Raw genomic sequence first — 19,709 nt, forward strand, 5'->3', positions numbered from 1 at the left:
TGAGACCTGTGTACTACATCAAAATTACTGCCTCAAGGTGACCAACATAGTAGGATCCATAAGAGGACTGGACAATTTCCTGGAGGAATAGTTCATAAAAAAGTATTAGCCAGATAGACTTGAAAGAGCTATTTTTCATCCCTAGAAATGAACTATGTAAAATAGTACTGTTTTGGGGGATCTGCCAGATACTTGGACCCTGACTGGCCACTGTCAGAGACAAGATGCTGCGCTTGATGGACCTTAATCTAATTCAACATGGTTTTTCTTATCTTCTCATATATAGACCCTAGTTTAACTCATCATTATCGCCTTATCGTGAGTGAGTACTACTGTCCATTGCATGTATCAGTGTGCAGATGATAGTTAATTGTTGCAAAGAAACTGAGAGTTACACTTTCCAAACACTATTCAGCAAGAAAATATAAAACTCAGTTTTTTTTAATTCTTCATTCTTTTTGCTAGCACAAACATAACCATTTTACTTACCTCCTGTTCTTCTAAAACCAGCAAGTCCTGTTATTGAAAAGCACAGCAATATAATATTATTCCAGCAACTATCAGTCTTATGTTTCAAGCTGCTAGTCAGCCAAGCTTTTTGCGAGGGTTTAAATTTAGAACTTTTAGGTAATCCATGTATCTTTCCAATAAAAAGTTCCAGAACGCCTTCCCTTGAACCTGGTACACATGAAAGGTTTCAATCAGAGATCAAATGCTTTTTTTTTTCTCTACATTTCTTCAGAAAAATAATATTTTTAAATGTTTCTCGTGTGTACTGATTTATTGTAGTTGGATTTGGTTTCAATTATGTGGGCAGCTAGTATGTACCATGATATCATCAGAAATTATACAAGCTGATTTGTCACAGGTTAGACATGATGATCATCCAAATATTACATTGTTTCCTATCACAATGACCATCACAATAAGGCCTGGATTTCCCATGAAGCAGTGGACAGAGGGGACCGGGGTGCTTGACCTCTGTATCAGCAGGACTTCTAAGTATGGTTCTATCAGGGCCGCCAAGAGACTGGACCAGGCCCGGGACAAGGCTGCCCCCGGGCCCCCCCCCCCCCCACCTGAGGTCACCGGCCCCCCTGCCACCCGCCACTGTGCCGGGCCCTCTCTCCACCCCCGGGCCCTCTGCACTGACCTTAAGCGCCTCACCTTTGAAAGCGCAGCAAGCAGCGGCAGACCACTCCTTCTTTCCGTGTCCCACCTTCGCAGAAGTTACGTCAGGTGAGGGCGGGACACGGAAGGAAGGAGTGGTCTGCCGCTGCTTGCTGCACTTTCGAAGGTGATGGTGAGGCTCTTAAGTTCAATGCCAGGGAGCAACGGAGGGCAGGCAGGTCGGACTGCGGAGGCAGCGGTGGCCCCCCCCCCCCCCCCGGAGGCCTGGGCCCGGGGAATTTTGTCTCCCCTGTCCCCCCTCTCAGCAGCCCTGCTGTCTATGCAGCAGTATCATCCTCAGATCCATTCCCTTAAAGGCACAGTAGCATTTGGAGCAATGTAGAATTAACACCAGCCCAACCCTGTGCCTTTAAGAGGGCAGGTTGAGGGAATAATGCTGCTTAGTCTAAACGGCACTTCATAGAGAAGGCCACATCACAGAGGAGGTTCTGTCCTTTTATATCCTTGGAAGGAGACCCTATTCCTCCTCCCTAGAGTTGTTAAGAAAGCCCACATGTCCACTGCCTATCAGATGCCTGTATTTTGAGTCTCTTTCATAACAGAAATGTTTCCTATCATATTATAAACCACCTTATACTGATTTATCATCTTCTGATCACCCGTCTCCTGTTTCTCACCCTCTACCCTTATCTTCCTCTGAGATTGTCTTTGAAATCATTTATCATTTATTCATTTTTCCTATACTGACATTATTGCAAGTCAAATTGGTTTACAATAAAATTGAAAACAAGCAACCTAAAAGAACTCCATTAAAATAAAGGAAAGCACAAAACACATCATTCAAACAAGAGAATAAAAATCATGTTTCAATTATATATTCTGATATGTTCATCTTTTGCTCAATTCTGATCCAAAGAAGAAGGTTCTGCCTTCAAATGCTATTACAAAATGTAAATGTATTGTTAATCCAATAAAAACAAGATCATCTTATTTTCTTTCTTTCTTTTTTTGTTTGTTTATTTTGTTGTTGTTGCTTTTTTTAAATTTCTATTTATCACCTTAGAGTAGACTAGCAAAACAAACACACTTTTATGCAATGCTGTTTTCAGGAACTTAGGTACCAATATTGAAACCATAGATATTTAAAAACTGTATCAATAATGCTGAGCTTAAAATACATCTAACCAACCAAGCACTGCCCATATACCCCCAGAGTCTATAAAACTTGCTAAAAATTGCATGTGCAAATTTGGCCATGCACCCAACTTGCGTGCATAATTGAATTGAATAAGAAGCCAATTAGTGCTGATATTTGAGATCTTAACAAGCAATTATTGATGAAAATTGGATTTAATTAAAATGTACGCATGTAAATTTAAGCACAGGTCCAAAACGGGGCACAGCCAGGGAGAGTCATGGGCGGATCGGGGCATTCCTTTATTTACTTGTGCTGTTATAGAATAAAGGGGATTTGTGACTTGGTGATTTACACCAAGGTTTCGTTTGTGTAAATGGTCATGCCTAAATGTAGTTGTGGTTCCTGGTGCTGAGCAATATTCTATAAATGGTACTGAACTTTATGTACCCTTTATAGAATAATGCTTAGTGCTATTTTTTTCGGCAATGATTTTTTATTATTGTCACAAAACTCCTAGCTACCTACCTGGGGTTACCCAGCGGCCACTTAGAGGGTCTATCCCCAGCACAGCTCAGGTCCTCTTGAACCTGCTGCTTGTGTTCTACAGTAGCACTCTCCTTCCACTGACTGGGTCACAACCGTCTCTGGGTGAGTCTACCGCTCTCAATTTATCCCCGGTGATTTCTAGGTTACTGGAGGCCACATTCGCAATGGCCCCACAGTTCCCAGAAATAACTCACAGACCCAACACACAAACCACCAGAATTCTTAATCAGTCCAGACAAGCAGAGGCAATAAACTTAAAGTTATGTTTATTGCCTGAAAAATTAGAACAATGAACAGAAAAGGTGCAACCAGCAAAATAATAACAGGTAACTGAAATATGGATCAATTATAACACTTCCAGGCTTATTTTCGTAAGAGAAGGACGCCCATCTTTCAACACAAATCGGAAGACGGGCGTCCTTCTCCCATGGTCGCCCAAATCGGCATAATCGAAAGCCGATTTTGGGCATCACCAACTGCTTTCCGTCGCGGGGATGACCAAAGTTCCCGGGGGCATGTGGGAGGTGTAGCAAAGGCGGGACTTGGGCGTGCCTAACACATAGGCGTCCCTGACGAGCACTTAGATGACTTTACTTGGTCCTTTTTTTTTTTGTTACGACCAAGCCATGAAAAGGTGCCCAAACTGACCAGATGACCACCAGAGGGAATCAGGGATGACCTTCCCTTACTCCCCCAGTGGTCACCAATCCCCTCCCACCCTAAAAAATAGTTTAAAAATCTTTTGTGCAGCCTCTATGCCAGCCTCAAATGTTATACTCAGGTCCATCGCAGCAGTATGCAGGTCCCTGGAGCAATTTTAGTGGGTGCACTGCACTTCAGGCAGGTGGACCCAGGTCCATTCCCCCCACCCCCCACCTGTTAAACTTGTGGTGGTAAATATGAGCCCTCCAAAACCCACCACAATCCCACTGTACCCACATGTAGGTGCCCCCCTTCACCTGTAAGGGCTATGGTAGTGGTTTACAGTTGTGGGTAGTGGGTTTTGGGGGACTCAGCACACAAGGTAAGGGAGCTATGTACCTGAGCTTTTTCTCAAGTCCACTGCAGTGTCCCCTAGGTTGCCCGGTTGGTGTCCTGGCATGTCAGGGGGACCAGTGCACTATGAATGCTGGCTCCTCCCACAACCAAAGGGCTTGCATTTGGTCATTTCTGAGATGGCCGTCCTTGGTTTCCATTATCGCCGAAAATCAGAAATGACCAAGTCTAAGGACGACTATCTCTAGGGAAGACCTAAATGTCAAGATTTGGGCGTCCCCGACCGTATTATCGAAACGAAAGATGGACACCCATCTTGTTTCGATAATATGGGTTTCCCCGCCCCTTTGCCGGGACGTCCTCAGGAAAACTTGGGTGCCCCTTTCGATTATGCCCCTCTAATTAAACATTTGTTTACTATCTAAAAAGTACCTGGGGACATCAGGACATATAGCTGCTCACAAGTTATTAAATATAACATTTCACAGGGCTTCAGCAAAGATCTCTCTCTTTCTGTCTCTCTCTCCCTGGCTGAAACTGGAGCAAAAGCCAGTAGCTCCTGGGTAACTTCAAAATCCAGGCCAATCAGGGCCCTGAATAACAATATTTGAAAATAGCTTGCCACAATCACTGCAGGCATTTCCTCTTGTGCATATACTAAAGGAAGAACCATTCGCTTATCTGCAATAGCTTAAAACATAGCATGGATCACCTGCTGGCCAAACTAGAGAAATACACTGCAGGAAACTATCAAAACAATTATCACAGGCTTAAAAAAAAACACTGCTCTGTCACAATTATTTAGTATTATCTGCATTGTGGCTATTTTCAGCTGTTATCTGAATACATGATACTGCAGGCCTAAATATAGCAGCAGTAGTGGTAGTGACATATCGCATGTATAATCAATGCCAATGACTAAATGTATAGTGGTGCTGAATACATGTATTAACTTTAAATGTTGGTGCTGGGGTTTCAATTAAAGAAGTCATCGTTGCCACCCCTGGAAATTTAACCCTTAGTATTTTAGATGAGAAAAAGATAGTGCAGCTGAGCTCTTTGTATTTTCTGCCAAGTACTCATAGCAGTAAATTCAGTTGAAAATGTTTTCCCTCACTATCCAGAACGAGTCTCAATGGCTTATTTAATGTTTGTCATTCCTCAGTGAACTGTACAGTCCAAAGGAGCAAAAATCTTACTTTTTGGATCTCTGGGCTCAGGATTTCCCTTGGGCTCTTCTCAAATTTGTCAAGGTTCATGGCACTGAAATGCAATTGAAATTGTGATTATGGTTTTTGTACATGTGGAAAAAAGAACCCTTCAGAGTTTTTTCTCAAAGAATTTTTCCCCTCCCTCCAGAGGCAGGACAAGCCAAGCAAGAAACGAACAATCTGTTTTCCAGAACACACTGCAAGTTCATGTGTTTATGTGATTATGAAACAATACCCCTGTCAGTATCCCCTGCCCTCCTTCATCCGCGTCATGATCTGCAAATTTTAGGAAGGAGGGGGCCACAGACATATGGTGAACTCATAAGCTTTCTTCCTCTTGGACATCGTATAAAAATCAGTAAACTAATTTAAGAAAATGTTAGAAAAATACAGTCTAAATCAAATCTCTGACAGCAGTCTGTTGAGTAGTGAGGCCATACATGAGAGTGAAGTCTTTACTAGGTAGTGAGGCTGTGCTTGTGGGTAATGTCCTTGCTGGGTACGGAGGACACACATTTGGGTGATATGCTTAATGAACAGTGAGGCCGCGCATGTGAGTGACATCCTTATTAGGTAGGCCATACATATTGGTGACGACCTTGCTGGGTAGGGAGGTCATGCATGTGGAAAATGCCCTTATTGGGTAGAAGGCTTTGCAAGTGGGTGATGTCCTTATTGGGTGGTCACACATATGGATAATGGCCTTATTGGGTAGGGAGGCTTTGCATGTGGGTGATTTCCTTATTGAGTAGGGAGGCTATGCATGTTGGTGATGTCCTTGCTGGGTAGATAGGCCATGCATGTGGATAATGCCCTTATTGGGTAGGGAGACTATGCATGTGGGTAATGTTCTTTCTGTGTAGTGAGGCAACACATGACAGTGATGTTCTTGCTGGCTAGGGAGGCCACGCATTGTGAGTAATGTGCTTAATAGGTGGTGAGAGTATACATGTGGATGTTCCAATTGGGTAAAAGGTCAGTAAAATTAAGTTAAGTTTTATTTAACATGCACATCCATGTCTTGTTCACATTGCCTCCTTTGAACTGTAATGAACAATAAAAAAAATTGTACTGCTTGAGGCACAGATGACATTCTTGTTAAATACAATTGTGGTCTTGCAGGTGTATCCATTCTGTTGCAGATGTTAGCATCATCCACAAAAAGACAACTTGCTCCTTCTAGCCCCTCTGCAATATCACACACAAAGATAGTGAACAGAACTGGACCGATCCTTGAGATATACCACTTATCACCTTTCCTTTTTCAGAGTGAAGTCCATTTACCAGCAGGCTCTGTTATCCATCCCTCGACCATCCAACCCACCACCTTAGGACCCATCCCATAGATAACCCAGTGCATATGGTAGTTATAATCTTTGGAAACCTATAAATGCTCTATTTAAAAGTAAAATATTGCATCCCTTCCATGTTTGAAATTAAATGCATGCCCTCTGATATTTAAACACTGTGGTCAGTGTAAACTTCAAATTCTGACTGTAATGCTTACATTTATACCTGGATATTCAGTGCCTGGCCATACCCAGATACTGATACTGAACATGCAGGTATAAGGCAGTCACCAAAAGTTATCTGGGGACCACCAATAACCAACATTGATACCCAGATAATTATATGGACCAGTTAGGACAGCTATACCCCCAGTAAAGAGGCATTTCTTGCTTTTTGTAATTCTAACCATGAGGGATGTGTGTTTGTTAGTACCCTCTCAGTTCATTAAAAATAGCTGTCCTAACTTGTCAGGATAGCTATCCAGGTACTGGTCCTGAATATTGGCTGTATCTGGATAACCCTCGGATCCAAGGACAAACCAAAGCTGAGACGTCAAAGAATGCAGATGTGATCACAAGTCCGAATAGCAAACACTTTACTGACTAACCCAACCCAACATGGCCATATTTTGGCAGTATTCATTTATTTATTTCATTTATTTATCACATTTGTATCCCACCTTTTCCCACTGATAGCAGGCTCAAAGTGGCTTACAAAAATATTGTAGTAAGTTACAATGCAAGAAGTACAATTTTTCAAATTTAGCAGAATAAGAAACATAACAGCTAAACAACGATGGGTATTGAAGTAGATATAATAACAATTAATCAGTAGTAAATATGAAAGATAAGATGTAATTAGAGTCTATTGGATCTTTAATAGTAAGGGATAATTCTGATTATGTTGAACCTGGGGAATAAGCCTTCTTGAACAATACTGTTTTCAATGATTTCCTAAAGTTTAGGTAGTTCTGGGTAGTTTTTGTTAATTTGGGTAAGGCGTCCACAGTTGAGTGTGCCAATGTAGGTGAAGTTTTAGGCATAATTGATTTATACTTTAAGCCATTGCAGTCTGGGTATTGTAAGCTCAGATAAGATCGCAATGAACTGGTTCTGTTTCTAGGTGGTAAATCAACTAATGGTAAAACAAAATGAAACCTGTTCCTGTTAGCAACCATGTCAGTGACTCTGCTTATTTTAAAGCACTTAATCACCCACTTTTATATGAGGTTATGTAAAGATCTTTTCAGATTGATGGCTTTACCATCCAGTTTATGACCCCTGATGCAGGCATAATGCTGAAACATGGCCATGTTGGGTCAGGCGATAAAGTCTGTGCTATTTGGACCTATGATCATGTCTCAGTTCTTTGCTGTCTCTGCATTGGTTTCTTCTTGGAGATATCTGCGGAAGTTCTTTCTTCTCTCTTTGCTCCACCCCCAGACAGTCCCAGCACTATCCAGACAGTATTATCCAGATAATGATGCTGAAAATAGTGGCTGGCTCCAGTGAGCATCCCTTATCTGGTAGGAGTCACTCTAACCTGCATAAGTCCTGCTGAATATCGGTCCAAAGTAGTGGTAACAATCCATCAAGAATAACAAGGTAGATTGGAACACCAGCAATATGGTAGAGAACAATTTATTGGAGAGTGACCCAATGTGGCCACGTTTCCTCAGAAGCCGGCCTCAGGGGTAGAGCAAACATTCTAAAAAGTAATAATAATAATATTTTAAATAAAAACATGATTGTGGCAAATAAACCATTCTGCATGATGCACAAAACACCAGAGCTAGGATTGTTCTGTCCTCCGACAGCCTCGCACTAGTTTATAACGTGATCCTAAAATGTGTGTAATGCCTTTACTGTTATTCTCAGTCCCAAGGACTATCATTGCTGCAGTTTCCCCACTGGAAAAATACATGAGCAATGCACTGTGGGTAATGTAGTTCACAGGCAGTGCAACCACACTTGTTTGGCTGTGTAAGAACTGCTATCACTGGTTGTGAGGCTGCTCAGACCTTCTCTCTCTCCCTCTCTCTCTGCCAAGCTTGGCTCTTTTGTCTTCCTGCTCAGCCTTACTATTCTGTCCACAGAGGTCAGCCAGGTATGACCTTTCCCTCCTATCTCTAGGACTACCCCTTGCTATCCGATAGCAGGCTCTGTCCCCATTGGTCTCTATCTGCTCCTCCCTGTGTGAAGCCCCAACACTTCTTTGTCCTTTCAGCCACGAGGGGCTTCTTCCTCCATTACAGCCAGGGACATAGAGCCAACACCATCACGCTCCAGACAGCTCTGTCCTGATCAAACTCCCTGTAACGAACCTGGATTTTTTACCCTGTAAATATCTTCTTCCAAATGAGATATTGCACATTGCAGTCACCCAGCTTTGGACTATTTCTACCTGTTCAACTACTTTCCCCTCCCCCTGCAATACAACTACCTCTCTTCAGATCTCCACCTCCCACAGCCTCCAGATTAAGAAGTCTCTGTATCCTGAACATCTATCTGTGAGTAAATTATCTGTGATTTATTCAATAAAAGAGACTTTATAAAATAATAGAGACTTCAGGTGATTGCTGCGCCAGGGTTATGCTCCATGATATTGGGGCTTCTTATTACCAAGCTCCAAGAGTCATGACAAGGATACATAATTGATCAAATACAATCATATCAATTATGTGATGGAGGAGTAGCCTAATGGTTAATGCAGCAGGCCTTGATCCTGGTGAACTGTGTTCAATTCCCACTACATCTCCTTGTGACCTTGGGCAAATCACTTAACCCTCTATTTATTGCCCCAGGTACAAAAAATAAAAGAAACTTAGGGCCCTGTTTACTAAGATGCGTTAGTGCTTTTAACGCACCTACAATTAGTGCGCGCAATAATTGTATAGGAGCCTATAGTGATATTGTAGACACGCACATGGTTAACACGCGTACATGGTTAACGTGCATTAAAAATGCTAATGCGCCTATAACACAACTTAGTAAACAAGACCCTTAGATTGTAAGTCCACTAGGGACAGAGCAACTACCTGTATATAATGTGTACAGCACTGCATATATCTAGTAGCACTATAGAAATGATTAGACGTACTAGTAGTAACTAAAATATGTGTGAAAAAGAAAATAAATTACTGCATGTATGCAAATAACCAATAAAGATAAAACAGAACACTGTATAAAATGATACTGCAAATATTTATATTCCCTTAAAGGTTTGGACAAACAGAACATAAATCTGCTTGACAGAACAACATAAAATCAGTCAAAAGATTATAATACAAACCCCCTAAATATCTCACATAAACAGTGCACTCCGTTTAAGTGCACGTCGGATAAGCGCATGCTCTGTTTAACTGCATGCTGTACTTTGGCCCCATTTTTGGCACCATCATTTTCTATGGGGACAAACTTTGGTTTAGCGTACCACTGATAAGTGCCAAGATTCGCTTATATGCATGGTTTAAGACCGCTCCTCTGCAGGAAAGACTCCGCATAAGCGCAGCATGGAATATGGGAGTCAATTGGCACGTGACAAAGGGGCGGTAAATTTGAAATCTCGTTGGTTAACTGCCACAGGCAGAATAAGCGAAATAATGTTGTTAGAGTGCACACTGGAGTCGTCGTCGTCGCACAACTGTAAGACTTTAACACTGGCTGAATGAATAGAAGTTCTTAAAAAATTAGAAAACAAACAAAGTCAAGCATCTATTGCTAAAGAATATGGTGTCAATACCAGTCAAATTTCACGTATCTTGAAGCAGAAAGACCAGCTTCTGGAAGACTGCCAAAACAATACAAATCCACACCGAAAACATAAATGGGCGGGAAAAGCTGAGGATGTAGAAGATGCTCTTCTTTGGTGGTTTTCTCAAGTCAGGAGCAGTTTCCTGTCAGTGGTCCACTGCTTATGGAGAAAGCTAATCAGCTAGCTGAAAGTCTTGAACTAACTGAATTCAAAGCCACTGTTGGATGGTTGGAAAGATGGAAGGAGAGGAACAACATAAAATTCAAGAAACAGTATGGTGAAAAACAAGACGCTGATGACTTTGGTGCTGAAAATTGGGTTGTTTTAGTTCTTCCTATCATCTTGAATGAATTTGCACCTTGTAACATTTTCAATGCTGATGAAAACGGTCTCTACTGGTGAGCGATTCCTGATGGAACACGTCGAAGGACCGACTGACAATCTTCCTTTGCTGCAATATGGATGGGAGTGAGAAGTTGGAACCCCTCATCATTGGAAAGAGCAAACAGCCCCGTTGCTTCAAGAAAGTTAAGTGACTTCCTGTGTCATACGAGGCTAACGCAAATTCATGGATGACTGGGGAAATTTGGAAGCAGTGGCTAAAGAAGTTAGACACTAGAATGCAGGCACAAAAGCGTCAGATTTTGTTGCTTTGTGATAATTGTGCTGCACACAGTGATGATGTCAGGCTGTCTAACGTCAAGGTGGTCTTCCTGCCACCAAACACTACCTCTCTGATCCAACCTATGGATCAGGGCTTAACAGCCAATTTCAAACAACATTGGGCTCTTGTGCTACGTCGTCTGATGAGCGTTATGGATGACCAGACTGGCAAGGATAAACATGCTGTTGAACCGGCTCGTAATCTATCACTGTTGGATTCCCTATATATGCAGAAAGAAGCCTGGAATCATGTTACACAGGCAACCACTGTGAACTGCTACAAGCGGGCAAGCTATGTTAGGGATGTGGGGAGGGATGAAACAGATGCAGCTGTTGCAAACGCATCAGATGAACAGGCTATTGACATCCCAGCCGGTGTTACTGAAGAGGAGTTTCATCACTACGTAGCTGTTGATTATGATCTACAAACAGCTGACAACAGCACTGATGTCCAGATATGCACCTACATGCAGGCAACGGCTGATGATGAAACAGATGATGAAATGATCAGCAAGGCACATGCTGACGAAATTCAACAACCTCCTGTCACTTTTGCAAGAGCGCTAGAGAGTCAACACCGTGCGGGCCTATCTGGAGGCCACTGGATGTCAGTGCTATGACAGTTTTTACCGTCTGGCAGATGTAGTCTATGGAACTCACAGACACAAGAGTGTACAGAGAACTATGACTGATTACTTCAAGTAAGCCTAACATCAGTTAACGGAGACTGTATAACGTCAGTTAACGGAGACTGTATACTGTATGTATAATAAACAGTACTGTACATATGTTTATCAGATGTCAAGCTTCTTTGGGTCACAACAGTTAAGTGCAAGCTCCGGTTAACTGCATGTATTTCTTTGGTCCCAGACCCTTGCACTTAAGCAGATTGCACTGTATTGCATTAACTCCCGTAGATTGATAAGTAATGATTGATCCTGGAGAATAAAAGGAGAATATCTCTCAGCGAGTGCGGATATAAGCGCAGTTTAGTCACAGATGGTCCCTGCCTTCTTTATTGTTTTTGATAAGTGAATATTTGCCTTTATTGATGAAGATCAAAGGTATGAGTATACAATTTAATCACAGTTCCACTGACAGACATATGTGATCCCTTTCTCCAGTTTTATCAGACTTATTTCTCTCAGGAATCCTTTTACAAAGCCACAGTAAAAAGTGGCCTTTGGTTGTGTCTTTTTGGCACACGCTGTGCCACTTTTTACCGCGGCTGGGAAAAAGGGCATTCTTAATGGGCAGGGACATGGGCGTGCACAAAAATTAAAATTAGCACGTGCCTATTTACGGCCTGAGCCCTTATCGCCAGCCATTGACCTAGCAGTAAGGGCTCATGTGTTACCCACGCGGTAATCATGCAGCATGAGCCAATATGGCTGCACTGCCGATTACCACCAGGAATGCCCCCGTGGTAGAAAATAGAAAAATATTTTCTACTGTGGGATTTGGCTCTCCAAACTTGGAATTACTGCTGGGAGCATGCGCTACCTCGGTGGCAGTGCTGATTTGGCGCATTAGCCCTCCCGCGGCTTTGTAAAAGGGTCCCTTAGTTAATTATCTGTTCTTATTGCGCTCTCTCTCTCTTTATATATATATATATATATATATATATATATATATATATATATATATATCAGAAATAGTTATACTGTGCACATATTTTGTTATGTTTTTTTTGTTTTACGGTTTTTATGATTGATGTCAGTATGTAACTGCAGTATCATATTATATACTGTTCTGTTTTATTTTTTATATGTGCAGTAATGTAATTTTTTACACACAATTTAGTTGATAGAGAGGTAGATATTCAGCTGGCAGTCAGCATTATTTTGGTCACTGTTGGTTTTTTCCAAGGATATTCAATGCTAGGCCATATCTGGTCATCGACAAATATTTGAGTTTGTGCAGCTGGCTATGATTTATGCGGTCAAGTGCAATATTCATAAGCTACACCAGATAAAGTTAGGACTGTGATTCCTGTGGGCCCATTTATCCAGTTAACTCAGTAGCCCTTTCACTAAGCTGCGGTAAAAAGGGGCCTGCTCTAGCCTCAGTGCGTGTTTTTGATGAGCACTGAGGCCCCCTTTTACCGCAGCGGGTAAAGGGCTAGCCATTTTTGGAGAAAAGAAATGGCTGTGCGGTAAGTGAACCACTTACTGCATGGCCATTTCAGTAGGGAGCCCTTACCGCCATCCATTGAGATGGCAGTAAGGGCTCTCGCGCTAACCCAGTGGTAACCGGGCAGCAATTACCACCGGTTAAGTTCCAGCACTACAAAAATCTAAAAAATTACTGTAGTGCCTGAAGTGGTGGGTGCTGGGGTGGGAACTACCGCCGAGCTCCTGTGGGTTCTGAATTGGCACACTGCAACCCCATTGCCGTGTACAAACTCTTTAGTAAAAGGGCCCCTTAGGCAGTTACCAGGTCTTAATCATATATACCAATCCACTTGAAAACGATCAATGAACTAAATAACTTCCACAAAGCTCTGAAAACCTCTCTCTTTAACAAGGCCTACCATGAGAACCCATAATTAACTAGAACCCATCCCCTATACTCCTTGATTCAGGATATCTTACTCTACACCTGCTTGACTAGATCCTCCTGTCCTCATTTATCTCTTTGTAACACCAACTGTATTTTTTTCCCTGTTATGGTGATGCCATAACAGATCTTTGTAAGCCACATCGAGCCTGCAAACAGGTGGGAAAATGTGGGATACAAGTGCAATAAATAAATAAATAAACTGCTGATTCTTCCTCCTGACTGCCCACAAATTTTTCAGCATAGGCATTTAGAGGCGATATTCAGCAGCACTATCCAGTTAGGTGCTGCTGAAGATCCCCAGATAGCCCTGCACAAACAATTTAAATGGCCAGGAGCTTCTGCTGGCCATTTAAATCGCTTTGACTATTGACCCCATGGTTTTTAATTGATCAAGTATGAATTTTAGCTCTAGTGTTTTCTGCATCATGCGGTATGGCTTATTTGTCAGAATCATGTTTTTATGCAAAGTATTTATTTATTTTTAAGAGTATTTGCTTTACCCCTGAGGCAGGCTTCTGCCAAAATTTGACCATGTCAGATCATTCTCCAATAAATTATTCTCTACCATACAGCTGGTGTTCCAGTGTGATCCATTTCCAACTCCTTTTCTACCCTGCTGAATACTGGGCACATAGAACACAACAATTGTAAGTTTTATGTTAAACTGGACTTGCTGTACACTGCCTTGGGCGAATCTGTTCATAAAGGCAGTTTATAAATCCCAATAAATAAATAAATAAACAATGTTAAGAATGGTCTAAGAATATAGTTCAGAGGTTCTCAACCCAGACCTCAGGACACACCCAGCCACTCAGGTTTTCAGGATACTCACATTGAATATACATGAGATAGATTTGCATACAATGGAGGCAATACATGCAAATTTATCTCATGCATATTCACTGTGGATATCTTGAAAACCAGACTGGCTTGGTGTGTCTCGAGGACTTGGTTGAGAACCCCTGATATAGTTGATATTCCATAGCTAGCTTTGAGTGCTTAGGTGACCTAGCTAGATCTCCTGGGGTAAAAGTTCCTCCCCCACTCCTGTTATATGGCTAAGGGGGCAATTCTATAAAATGGTGACTTGCTACGAATGTCAAAGGTCCCATCAAATTGACAATTAGGTGCCTATGTGCAGTAGGCGTTATTCTATAACTTGTGCCTAATTGCAAGGGGGTGTACACATGGGCAGAGCATGGGCAGGACATGGATGTGTCTCCAAGTTAGGCGCATAGTTTATAGAATACTATAAACTATACATGTTGCTTGCTGCACCTAGGCAAACCAATTTATGCCTGCAATTGACATGGCGTAAGAGGGTGTGCCAACACATGGGCATGCACAATGCTGATCTCATGCTAATATTCTTTAACAGAATTTTGGCACTAAGCACATGGCATTTGAGCACTTAGGGGCCCTTTAACTAAGGCACATAGGCGCCTACGCACATCCAATGCATATCAAATTGGAACTACTGCCTGGCTACCGCATGCTCTGAGCAGTAATTCCATTTTTGATGTGCGTCTAAAATGCGCGGTAGAAAACATTTTCTATTTTCTACCATGTGGCGCTAACCAGATGGTAATCAGCAGTGAATGTATGTTGATGCTTACCACCCGGTTAGCGTATGAGACCTTACTGCCATGTCAATGGATGGTGGTAAGATCTCAGGCCGAAAATGGACGTGCTCTCGTTTTAATTTTGCTGCACGTCCATTTTTGGCCACAAAAAAAGGCCTTTTTCCCAGGCGCGCTAAAAAATGGACCTGTGCGCGTCCAAAACACGCGCCTACACCAGCGCAGGCCATTTTTCGGTGCGCATTAGTAAAATGACCCCTTAGACTGAAGCAACAACTTATAAAATCGCCCTTCAAATCTTTTGGTCCCTTTTAGGAAAACTTAGCTTATGCTAATAATTAGCAGGCACTATTTGCCACCATACCCGTAGGAATATAATGGGTCATGGCAGCAAGATAGCACATGCTACATGTTAGTACAAAAGGCTGTTAGTTTCACTAGGTGATTAGGTTTTGGCAATTTAAATTTAGGACAGTTCTGAGATCATGGAAAGAACTTAGGGGCCCTTTTACAAAGCAGCGGTAACCCCAATGCAGGCTTACCATATGCTAATCTGGTGCTACCGCCGGCCAATGTGGGTGTCAGTGGCAGTTCTAGCCTCAGCATGTGGTCATTTCCTGCTCTGAGGAAAATAGAGCTGTATTGTTTAGCGTAGCACTAATCTGGCAGTATTCGGGCAGTGCCACTCGCTACTCGGTTTGTGCCAGGGTTAGGGTTGTGCCACCTCAGTGGGTGGCAGTAAGTGCTCCCCCTCGCAGGGCCACACGGTAAGAGCAATCTTACCGTATGGCCATGGCTATTTTTAGTAAACTAAACTAAGGGCCCCTTAGTAAACTAAACTCAGCCTGCAGGTTTAAAATCTAGCTGGTTGCTGATTTTTCACAGGAAAGAGTCAGCTAAACAAGTTGTGGCTGAAACTGAGCCTGAGTTACCCCATTATAAACATCTCTGGTTCTCTTATCTACTCTGCTGTAGGCTGAATAGTGGCCCTAGAGATGAAAGGAACAGATTTGTTCATAAGATAATTATTCTAGGCATGATGCTACTTCTTGAACAGTTTGTTAATATAATATGCAATAATACTTGCCTTAAAATAGATTTCACTGATAGTGTTTTTGTGGGACTGTATGGAAGGCATATTTTCTGGGTACCCTGAAAGGCAAAATGTATAGACAGTATTAAAGTTGTCTGCACTTTTTAGAAGTAAGCATTCAGTAATATGATGTAGCATGTGGGGCTTAACTGTATCTTTTCTGAAGAAGTGAAAGTGAAAGACATGATCTACACGGGAATGAATCATTTTAGTGTTTCTAAGCATGGGGGTAAGGGTAAGGGTAGGGTTACCATATTTTGTCCCCTCAAAAGGAGGACACATGCCCCGCCCCACCATACACCCTGCCCCATTTCACACCCCACCCGCCCCCTTTTACACCCTCGCTCCGCCCCTGTCACATTTCCCCTCCCCCCTGTCACACACCCCGTCACCCCCCTCCCCTTACCTTACTACTGCCCTGGTGGTTTAGTGACCTCTTCAGGGCAGGAAAGAGCCCTCTCTTTCCTGCCCGGAGCGCTGCTCTGCATACATCCTTCCTGTTGCTGATCTCGGCGCCGATTCAAAATGGCCGCCGAGAGTTGAAGTCTCGCGAGGTCACTTCAACTCTCGGCGGCCATTTTGAATCGGCGGCGAGATCAGCAACAGGAAGGATGCATGCAGGGCAGAGCTCTGGGCAGGAAAGAGGGGGCTCTTTCCTGCCCCGAAGGTGGAAGAGGTCACTAGACCACCAGGGCAGTAGTAAGTAAGGGGAGGGGAAGCTAGCAATCTGCCCATTTGTCCGGATTTCTGGACAAACGGGCAGACTGGCAAAACCCGCCCGGTTGCCCGGACATGTCCTCAAAAAGAGGGTATGGGAAGTATCCTATGTCACTCTCATTTTGTTTGCAACATTTGTTAACCTAGAATATTGTTCTAATTTAGTTTTTCTAATTTTAAATCCCATTTGGATATTTTTTAATGAATATGCATGAGAGAAATATGCATACAATGGAGGTAGTGGGCATGCTATATCTCTCATACATATTCATTAAAAAATATCCAAATGGGATGTAAAATTAGAAAAACTAAATTAGAACAATATCCTAGATTAACAAATGTTACAAACAAAATCCTGCTACCCAGGTATAAAAAATAAAAAAATATATAAAACCTTTTGTGAAGGTGCACAGAAAACACTTGTGACAAAGTGAAAAATCACACAAATAGTCACCGTTATCATTGAAGAGCAACTGCTGTTGACAGATACAGTGCATCAAATATATAATTCATCCCAAAAACTGGATCAAAGTCAGGGTGGATTATATATTTGATGGACCATATCTGTCAATAGCAGTTGCTCTTCAATGGCGTTCTTCAGTAAAGCGTACTTCAATTGAGCTGTTTAATATGGTGGTTTGATGAGATAAATATTTTGAGTTTATTTTGCCATTGTCATGTACTTTGCTTGCAAACTGAAATACCATTGGGAACTGAGCTATTGATAGTTTGAGGACTGCTGTCTTAAATTGATGAGGAAGTGCAATGATAGATAACGGTGACTATTTATGTGATTTTTCACTTTAAGTCACAAGGTTTTTCTGAGCACCTTCCCAAAATGTTTATGCATATTCATTAGAGATATCCTGAAAAACTGGCCTACTGGTGGCCCTTGAGCACTGGGAGAGAAGATCAAGAGCCTACAACATGTTGATCTTTATTTTTATGTATCTGAGTGGAAAACTTTTACATACGGAAATGAGATCCCATAAGCTAGTCAGAATGCCCCAAAATTAGGAATCTCTTATTTTGAATTCCCTTCTAATGATGAAAAGCGCATTTATATGGATCCAGCTCACCAGCAGAAGATCAAATGCAGAAGATCAAATGCAGGGATATGTACAGAAAAAAAAGTGTGCTTCTTTTTACATTTTTTAAAATTTTAAAATTTGTTTTAATTCATGTTTTTATTTCATATGATACTTCTTTCAGTTCATTAGGGACTTTAGAATCTGTCTTAACACAGGGCCTTCTATGCACTAAGTTCAGATTCAACACGGCACAACTTAAGACTTTTTTAATTGTGTAGTTTTTCCGGTTGCATGCTAATATTCGCATTAGCGCACGGTACCAGTAATAGTTAACATGGGAGCCCTTACCGCCTCCTGTTTAGGAGGTGGTAAATGCTCTCATGTTACCTTTGCATTAGCCAGTTAGAGCACAGTAATGAAAACGCATTAGCTGGTTAATGTTCTAAGCCTATACTCTGCCCATAGTACGCCCCCTCAAAAAATATTTCTAAAAACTAGGTAATGTGCAGGTTAGTACAAGCTAACAGATAAAATACCATGAAACACTAATGCATTTTGCAGTAGGCCCTTTTTTGGTAAACTAACCATGCATTAGGGCTTAACACTTTTTAGTAAAAGGGCCCCTTAATTCTTTGAAACAAATTAGATATCAAAGAAAAGCGTTAAAAAGAATCAAAGGGCCCAACCCTCCCTGGGCCTTCCTCTATGCCCTACCACTTCCCTCCAGGTCCCATATACCTAATCTATTGGGGAGAGGGGGGGCTGGTCTCTGTAGGATGAGCTGCAGAGGAAACGGATTAGGATTCCCACCTGACTAAGGTCAACCCTGATGAATGGATTCAGCATTAATTTTACCCCACTGCATTTAGGGACTTGTAGTTTCATGCCTTTGTTACAGAATTTTGAACTACAAGTCCTCTTCTGAAATGGGGCAAACTCAGAGCTAGATCAGTCTGCAAGATATGGCGTAAACCAGGTTGCCTCCCAAAGCGAACAGGCAACTGTTCATTAGAGAACCCTGAAGAAAATGGGTGGAATATTGTTCAGTGCATTCTTTCAAAGACCTTTTTTGACATCACTTTGCTGGTTTCTTGATGTATTAAAAGGTAAATCAAACCGCCTCCAAGGAATTACCCCATTCAGCTTCATTGCTGCTTAGTAGTGTAGGCTGGATTTCCTGTGACTAATAAGGCATTGCAGATAATAATAATGTTCACATTTAGATCACATTAGCTCTGAATAGCAGTGTTTAGAAACCACAGCAGCACTGCTAATGAAAGGTTAAGGAATCTGATACAATGTGGAGCTTTCTTCAGATTTGCAGGATCTTACTTTGATACTTAACCCAGTTCCATAATCCCCCGGACTCAATATATGGAGAACAACAGTTGCACATGCACATCAGTACGGGTTGCTGATTTGCATGCACAACTTAATTGACTAATAAGCCAATCAGCACCAATAATTGGCTGCTAATAACCAACTACTAAAAATCAAAAATAGTCAATCCCAAAACACAGGAAGTGCAGGGAAATCCTTAGAGTTACACAATCCTGTGACAATAAAGAAAACTTAGGGGCCCTTTTACTAAGCCGTGTAGACACGTACGAGTGTCCTATGCATGTCAGTTTTGAACTACTGCCCGGCTACTGCATGGTCCAGGCGGTAATTTAATTTTTTACGCGTGTCCACTAAGCATGCCGGAAATGTTTTGGCGCTTGGCACTAACTGGGCAGAAAATTGGTATTGTACATGAGGAGACCATTACCGCTCAGTTAACGCGTGAGACTTTACCGCTAGGTCAATGGATGGTGGTAAGGTCTCTGGCCCAAAATGGACACGCACCAATTTTTATTTTGCCACCCATTCATTTTCGGCCAAAAAAAAAAAAAAAGAGGCCTCTTTTGCAGGCGTGCTGAAAAATGGACCTTCGTGCATCCAATATATGCATCTACACCAGCGCAGGCCATTTTTCAGTGCACCTTAGTAGAAGGACCC

At 42.1% G+C, this 19,709-nt stretch overlaps 1 protein-coding gene across 1 annotated transcript in view; it reads right to left on the bottom strand.

Moving 5' to 3' along the window:
* Positions 1-19,709, bottom strand: part of GARNL3 (GTPase activating Rap/RanGAP domain like 3) — a 456,591-nt gene that overhangs the window by 127,677 nt on the left and 309,205 nt on the right. Inside the window, exons 7-9 of the mRNA XM_030207543.1 lie at positions 15,958-16,022; positions 5,011-5,074; positions 490-516 (exon numbers count right to left, since the gene is read on the bottom strand). Coding sequence (XP_030063403.1) covers positions 490-516; positions 5,011-5,074; positions 15,958-16,022 — 156 coding nt within the window. The remainder of the gene's footprint in view (positions 1-489; positions 517-5,010; positions 5,075-15,957; positions 16,023-19,709) is intronic.

The sequence above is a fragment of the Microcaecilia unicolor genome, chromosome 6, assembly GCF_901765095.1.
Source record: "Microcaecilia unicolor chromosome 6, aMicUni1.1, whole genome shotgun sequence".
Classification (NCBI taxonomy): Eukaryota; Metazoa; Chordata; class Amphibia; order Gymnophiona; family Siphonopidae; genus Microcaecilia; species Microcaecilia unicolor.